The sequence below is a fragment of the Amblyomma mixtum genome, chromosome 5 (genome assembly GCF_055824585.1).
Source record: "Amblyomma mixtum isolate Tamu chromosome 5, ASM5582458v1, whole genome shotgun sequence".
Classification (NCBI taxonomy): domain Eukaryota; kingdom Metazoa; phylum Arthropoda; class Arachnida; order Ixodida; family Ixodidae; genus Amblyomma; species Amblyomma mixtum.
In genome coordinates this window covers 134376197-134384195 of record NC_143016.1, presented here as the reverse complement: position 1 = coordinate 134384195, position 7999 = coordinate 134376197, and the positions used below count along the sequence as shown (strand labels likewise).

The 7999-nt window shown below is 42.7% G+C and overlaps 1 protein-coding gene across 2 annotated transcripts; it reads left to right on the top strand.

The window, feature by feature from the left end:
* The first annotated feature begins 1292 nt into the window (after positions 1–1292).
* LOC149343814 (uncharacterized) lies at positions 1293–7526 on the top strand. 2 transcript variants are annotated; one of them, XM_089546057.1, is made up of 5 exons: positions 1293–1417; positions 3067–3123; positions 4175–4323; positions 6289–6445; positions 7134–7526. In XM_089546057.1, the coding sequence occupies exons 2-5, from the start codon at positions 3072–3074 to the stop codon at positions 7466–7468; spliced, it is 693 nt and encodes a 230-aa protein (XP_089402183.1). In that variant the 5' UTR covers positions 1293–1417; positions 3067–3071; the 3' UTR covers positions 7469–7526. The 2 variants fall into 2 exon arrangements, with proteins under 2 accessions (XP_089402183.1, XP_089402184.1); XM_089546058.1 differs by having other exon boundaries at positions 1328–1417; positions 3070–3123.
* Positions 7527–7999: the final 473 nt, after the last annotated feature.

Below are 7999 nucleotides of genomic sequence, written 5' to 3'. Positions count from 1 at the left end.
GGTCCTTTGCCAGTTGCGGCCACTGTATCCCCGCAAACTTTTTAATCTCATCCGCCAACCTAACTTTCTGCCGTCCCCTGCTACGTTTGCCTTCCCTTGGAATTCACTCCGTTACCCTTAAGGACCAGCGGTTATCTTGCCTTGGCATTAAATGCCCTGCCCAAGCCCATTTCTTCTTCTTGATTTCAACTATATGTCATTAACCCGCGTTTGTTCTCTCACCCGCTCCGCCCTCTTCCGATTTCTTAACGGTACACCTATCATTTTTCTTTCCATAGCTCGCTGCATTGTCCTGAACTTAAGCTGAACCCTCTTTGTTAGCCTCCTTGTTTCTGCCCCATAGGTGAGTGTGGGTAAGACACAGCTGTTGTATGTTTTTCTTTTGAGGCATATTCTTAAAGTGCCATTCATGATCTGAGAGAACCTGCCATATGTGCTCCACCCCATTCTTATTCTTCTAGTTATTTCCCTCTCATGATCCGGATCAGCGGTCACTACCTGCCCTAAGTAAACATATTCGCTTACTACTTCGAGCACCTGGCTACCAACTGCGAACTGCTGGTCTCTTCTTCTTGTCTGAAGAAATTAATTTCACTCGACTAGTCCTCGCTGGAGCCCAGAATCTCCATAATCTCCAGAATCTCCCTTAACGAAATAAGCTGCTAGTCTCTAGAAGGCTTTTGTTCGATTTATATGCTAAATGACTGATCGGCAATCGCGTACGTTGCCGTATGAATAACATGCTAGATGAAGGTTGGGAGGGATGACTTGGGCACTGTTATGGGGTCTAGAATGCGGAAATTGTACTAACAATGAAAAAATTTAAATATTAGCCCTGGATGAGATATAGAACGCAAAGCATAAACGAAATTATGTCCCCTTTTGGAGTGGACGTTTTTGTTAAAGGCGACATTTGTTTCATTTCTTGCTTAGCAAGTTTCCAGGAGAATCTCATCAGAAAAACAAAGGGCATATTGGTGTGTTCCGATAAGATGCACGATACTTCGAAGTGATATATCGGAGTCTAAATACAATGGAACGGAAAATTAGCATGGGGTCCTAGAAAAGGAAGAACCATAATAGGGTTTTTCAAAGCACGCGTTTAGATAAAAGAACAAAGGCGTTCATGGTACATTGCTCGACCCCACGAAAACGTCGGATGATGTGATGATAAGATAGATTATCATTTCTATAAACCCATGCAATCGCCGCTGCGTGCTACCTCTTCGAAAAGACACCGGTAAACAAGTTATGTTGTAGTATTTTCCTTCGCTCGCTAATCTGTACAAAGGAAACTTGCTCAACGGAAGGGATGAAAGTTCACTCACATGCTGTACTATATATGGATGCTTTCAGAACCACGCACACGTTCGGGCTAGAGTTTGTGCTGCAGCAAAGTGCGGTGTTCTTTGACTTGGTAAGCCACTCACTTTCATGCCATGAGAGTGACCGAACATCCAACCTACCTCTGCGCGTTTTGATGGAAATTCTCTGTGCGTTGCAGTACTTAGTCGTAGTCATTGTTTTGCTTCAGTGTTTTCTGTCAAGGGCAAAATGAGCTGAATCATAATGCACCCTCAGATAAAAGACGGACTTGCAACAACGTTGTCTTATCGAATTCACAACTGGGTAGCCCAGAGAGTGAGCTCTCATTATGCAAGCGCAGTCATAGTTCTTTTTCTGATTTGGTTTGGTTTACGGGGTTTAACGTCCCAAAGTGACTCAGGCTATGAGGGACGCCGTAGTGAAGGACTCCTGAAATTTTGACCACCTGGGGTTCTTTAACGTGCACTGACGTACACGGGCCTCTAGAATTTCACCTCCATCGAGATTCAGCGGCCGCGGCCGAGATCTAACCCGCATCTTTCGGGTCAGCAGCCGAGCGCCGTAACCACTGAGCCACCGCGCGGGGTTCTTTTCTTTTCAGTTCTTTTTCTATCCCGTGCTGTACTGAAGGAGGAAAGGACATGTTTTGGTTTTTAATTCCTTAGCAGCCATTCGCTGGATCCATTACTTACGGCCACTGCCGCGTACGCGTTTTTACAGCTAGTAAACAGCTGGATTGTTGCAGCTTCGATGATCATTTAAAGAATGCAACGACAAGAACATAGAGGGATAATAAAGTAAATAGGGTATGTCGTCGCAACACGGGGCACTTTTCTAGCTTTACGATCCCGCTCATGCACAGTCCTGCGTGATTCGAGTGTAAACTGACGAAGACCGAGAAAGAAGGACGGAGTATGCGCTATTAACAGCCAGAATGCAGGCGTGTTTTTTCGCCGTATTCGCAATGCCACTTTTGAGTCTAAAGGTTAAGAATCCTACTGTCCAGTAAGCTTACTCGTCCAATAACACAATTTCAATTTGTCAGACCGCTAAGAACTGAGAAAGCAATGTTGTTGAGGAAAAAAGAAATAAGAAATAGTGAATGGAGCGAAGGGGTAGGGTAGTGGTGGCTGACTGAATCGGTCAGCTGAGTTACCTCTTAGAAACTGCAGATGAATGTGTGCCTACAGCGGAAGCGTAAAAGGGTGTCTTCGTGACGTTCTTTCATGTACCGCTTACTTAAGCACACTCGTGTAGTCTGACTAAGCTCAGCTCGAAGCGAAAAATATTGGCTGGAATTCAGCACCAACAGCGCATTTGACCTAGCGAAAAATTTGGGTATGCAAGGGCTCTGAAAGCATAACTGCGGCAAGCGCTCCAGTTGCATCACTTTTCAGTAGTAATTTTCGCGGCAGGTAATTATGAATAAATCGTACTTACCTTTTCCTGGTTACTGAAATTTTTGACTTCGCCATAGGGAAACTAAGCGTGCAGAGAAAAAAAAAGCTTAGGCTGGGTTTATTTCCAGTGGCATGCGCCAAACGCTGCCCCCGAGACATTCGTGTACGCAGTGTACATTCAGTTTGAGGCGATTTTCAAGACCGCTACAGTGCAGTAACGCCAGGTGATCCGCAGCTCTTTTGCTATGGATAAGAATTTCTTCTGCTTGTAGCGCTGTAGGTAAGACCAAAACCCCATTTGGGAAGAGCGTCTAAAAATTTTGTGAACATCTCTTTGCAGCAGCCATGAAGAAAGCCATCCTTTTGTTATGCATAGCCGGCTTCATCGCCCTTTCAGGTGAGTGAGGCGCAAAGCAATACTTCAAAGAGACAGACATTCGAACATTCAGGTTTCGTGAATTCATAAATGTAATGGGGTTACTGAGTGAATACATTTCAGACAGTGAGATTTTCCAACCAGTCATTGAGCGCAATACAAAATAAACTATGATATACAATTTTTTAAAGGTGGTGAAGGTATTTATATTTATATTGTGCTTAGAAGTCAACATTATATATCCACATTTACGAACACATGATCTGCAAAATTTCATTGGCTCGCTGCTGCTTGTTTGCTAAATCGCAATCGTTTACAATGAGCATTTCCTGATACAAAAAAACATGAAAAATACAATACGACGCTTTATACCGCGAGAATTCCTCAATGACCTCTCACCCTCGGAATGAAAAAACAACACTGAAATTCTTTGCGTTTTGTTGTGATAAAACATTTACTGGTTTTTAAATTTTGTTCCTGCCTTTCGGCAAGAAAATGAGCACTACTCATGTAAATCGTGTTAAAGTGCACATGTTGCAGAATGTACCACTACAACTTTTTGTTGGGCTAGTCGGTGCACGTTACGGAAAGATGAAGGGCGAACACTAAGAAATGGAAGCGCTCGTTCATGTCACTATCTTGCCTTTGCTTACGTTTGCCCTCCCTTTTAATTATGTTTTGTTTTCTGGAACCGAAAAAGTATGTGACAACATAAATACTATATTCTTTTTGAAAGTACAAAGCAAATGATTTTATGCTCAGGCGTTCAAATCTCTAGCTGATAGCATTAGCAAGTAGAAAGATATTTAAATGGCAAGATTTTTAAACATGCCGGCGCAGAATAACAAGCAAGTAACAGCGAACGCAGGACGGGCGCTGAAGAGTGGGGAGCACCCATGTTTTCTTTAGTGTTACTTCCGTGTCCATTATGCGCTGCTCTCTTATGATTGAAATGCGAACCAACTGTCTCAAGCAGAAATTTTAATTTAAATGGATCTAGTGTTCCCGTCAAACAATAAATTCGATTGCTGTTGCGCTCTTAATGATTATTTTGGTCGCTTTGCTTTACTAGTGGCTACGCAAGAAGACCTCCTTAGGGACAGTTCAGAGGAGCTGTTAGGGGACGTCCAAGAAGAAGACATCAGAAAGGAACTGGAAGTGCTCTGTGGTATAGAAGAGTCAGAGGATTCTGATGAGGAATCTGATGAATCCGACGAAGAGGTAGGTGTACAAACACCTAGAATGAATAAACTGTAAGCGCGGCATTCAGCTCGCTTTGTTCTTATGTGGAAAAAATGTAAACTAAGTGATTGAAATGAAGCATGATCAAAGGAAGTGGAATCATGACGCCCATGGCAATTGATAATTTCTCATGCTCTGACGCCTGCATGCCCATGTTACAGCCGTTGCGGAATTTATATGATTGCTGTTTATAGTATTGGACCGCGGCTTTAATTTCAGTATGCAAATACAAAGCACACTAGCTTTCATTTGCTTTCCACAATGCTCTGTCGGAAACAATATTCATTTTAAAAGCGATCAGAAATTGTTCGCATAGTTCGCGAAACATTATGAAACGTCATACATCTTACATTTGAGAGTTTTGGTAATCCGGCATATGCCTGAAGGCAAGAATTTCTAGATGAAAGTTCAATGAGTGATCAAGGTTAATTGGATAGAAACGTAATCTAGTGATTAGTTAACAGGAGCTCGTGTATAGCTTATGGACGCAGTTTCAGTAACGTGGAAACAACTCATCGGGCATGTAAGTAACGTGCGATTGGAGTTGCTAGTAATTTGGTCAGTACGAGGTTTCCAATTTAATGTGAAAAAACATGCTTAGGTCAAGGCATTTGTATGATGACACGGACTGAAACGGAGTGTTGTTGAATGTGTACACCGAGGGACATTCAGCTTGTCGAGAGACAAGAATTATTTTACATTTGTTAACGTTTATTTCCATATGCCACTTCTATATGCATGTTGCCTGTTGCATATGACATATGCAACATGTGAAAGATATAAAAAATTGGTTTAAGCTTGTTGCGAGCAAGAGGATTCGTTGCTCTTTTTTGCGCCGAAGAGAGGATAATTCAGGATCGACTTTTCGGATAGAGAATTTCAAATAACAATATTGAGTTAAAGTTGAAACATGCGTCAATGTCATCCACGACGGATCCGAGGTGAAGGGCGTCAGGAAAAGAAAGACGCGTTAGCAAGAATAGAATCTCGCTGAAATGGTCGTTCAGTGTGGAAACAACGTTGGAAATATTCTCGGTTGAGTTGTAAACTTCGTCACGTACCCTCGAGCAGAAAAAGGTCGACGCAGTAACAGTCGTTCAACTGACTGCTGTGGTTGGAGAACGCATTGGTTCCGTCAATTCACGAGTCATTCTTAAGTTCCTCATTCGACAAAACGCCTCACTCTCGCAGCCTAAGTTGAAATTGAAGTTAGAGTCCTCCCTGTACTTTCCCCGTGATCACTTTTTTAACGGGGTTGAATCGATAGGCGTGTCCTGAGCACGCCTATACACATTAATTATTATTGCATTCTTAAGTAGGGGCAGATGCCTGTAGCCCAGAGCATGGAGAAAAATTGTAAGGAAAGAACTGTTGGGGCCTACTGCTGCCGAATCATGTGTGTACATTTACGGGGCCACCAAGGCTTCAGATAGTATTTGTATTACCGTTGATAGCACGCTTTTTCTCGGGTCTGATGGCGTTAAGTCCACTGAGGTTAAAACCAACTACACGACACGAACTCATCACACGGTCACTTTGCGGTCGTCTAAAACCTTAGCATTTTTGGGGTCGTCCTTTGTACGACACTATATTTGCTTTTCTTCAATGTATCGTTTGTTCTCTGAAAAGAACAAAATATTTCAAGGTAAACAGGGCACGAAGGAAAAATTAACCTCGGAGCATAGAGTTCGCTTTAAATAAATTCTTTCGCATGCTGAGGTCATTTCACTACTGGAGAGGGACGCTTGAATTTAAGAGATATTTATTTATTTAGTACATACTGGAAGCCCTTGTCAAGGTCGAAGCAGGACAAGCATGTATAGGTAGCTGTAGTTAAGAAAGATGCAGAACAGAGTCAAGAAAAATGCATAAGAAAAAAGTTGTTACACCGAAACGAATGTAAGAAAATTTAGAACTTTCCTGCAACTTTCTTTTTCAAAATAGACGGGCGAGTACTTCATGGAGAAGTTGTTCAAGCGCTTCAAGGGCCTGTCAGGCGGAGATGGCAACAGCACCGGCAGAGGCCGAGGAAGAGGTCGAGGTCGAGGCCGGGGCTCAGGTCGCTCTGAAGGCGAGCGCGAAGGACGTGGTTCTTCTGGAGGTGAGTTTTGTTTTTGATTATTCATGGGTGCAGCGGCCAGCGCCATGCAGACCATTATAATGCGTGAATTTCAGGGCCCCTATTAGGCATTGCTCCCTCATCAGCTAATGTTTAAAAGACAAACTACGTTCAAAATGATTGAAGGTTAAATTGTCAATTGACAGCTTCAAAGGTAGAATAGCTTGCACTGGAATCGGCTGCTGGACAAAACGAAATTGAATAGGTGCATTTCAACATTTGTTTGCGCAAACTTAACAGAAGAGAAAAATATTGGTAATAGCGTGTCCTATCTGAGCTCTCGGATGCATGAGCTGCAATTTCCTCTGAAAACATCAAACGTGGGCATACTTGTGATATAAATATTTAAACATTACTAACGTTCGTAGCAAGAGCTAAAAATAGAAAGAAAGGAAAGAAATTAGGTGCCAGGAGATTAAAATTCTGACGCAGCATCTTGTTACAGCACATAATGTTATGCTTTCGCAGATGTGTGGTTGCATGCATGAACAGCAGTTCTTGATTAGAGTTAGCTTACTATTTCAAGCTTAAAATGTATTTCGAATTTTTACATCTGCCTGGCTATGCCGAAAAACGTCGGTCCATGCACTTTTTTTTTATACGCAGTTTATTTTCTTAGCTGAGAAAAGAGTGTGGCTTAACGTTTCACCTCTATTTTTCCCGTATCAAGGGCGGGATTTCAAGAAGTTTTTTGGAAAGAGAGGCGGCGATGGAAATTCTTCGTCCGGCGGTGAAGGGTCATCCAAAAAAAGCGACTTTTTCAAGAAGTTTCTTGGAAAGAAGATGGGCTCTGGCAGTGATGATTCTTCGAAGGGCGATTTCCTAAAGAAGCTCATGGAGAAGATGGGCTCCGGCGGTAACAGCTCGTCTCAGGCTAACGATTTCCTCAAGAAGTACCTGGAGAAAAATACTGCTTTTTACTCGGGTCAGGACCAGGAGTCTTTCGACTACAAAGACCTCCGGAAGCTACTGTGTGTTGAATATCGGAAGACATCAGAAGAATAATGCTCGTTGTTCGACGTTTCGAAAAAACTACATGACATAAATAAATCATGCAACCATGTTTTTCCTCTCTTACTTGGTGCTTGTCACCACGTTTGAACGCGCAGGAGAGCGATAGAGGCTCCCGTAAGCAAATTGTTGTTATGTCTTGAACAACCACTGGGGGATTAGCTGTAGTTGCCTCTGAAGTTCATTAACGATTGGATCGGTCTAGCTGATACATGCCAACTAGCAGCGCAGGTAGTGAGAAAAACAGCAACAAAAAGCAGGTGACCAAACACAAGGTAGACACTGCTTCCGACTGAAATTTTGTTTTGAAGCAGAGAATAAAAATGCGTCAGGCCTGCAAACGATATCCCAAAACAAAGGCAAATTGTTACATGGCGTTAAACCCAAATGCCCGGCGCTTCATGATTAAAATCACAGGGGGGAGTTATGTAGCGAAAGAAACTGCGTTTCTAAGATCAATGTGGGGAAATTGAACGCAGCGGGAGCTCGGCTTTGGGTGAGAAGTCTGTGAGAAACGTTTAACTG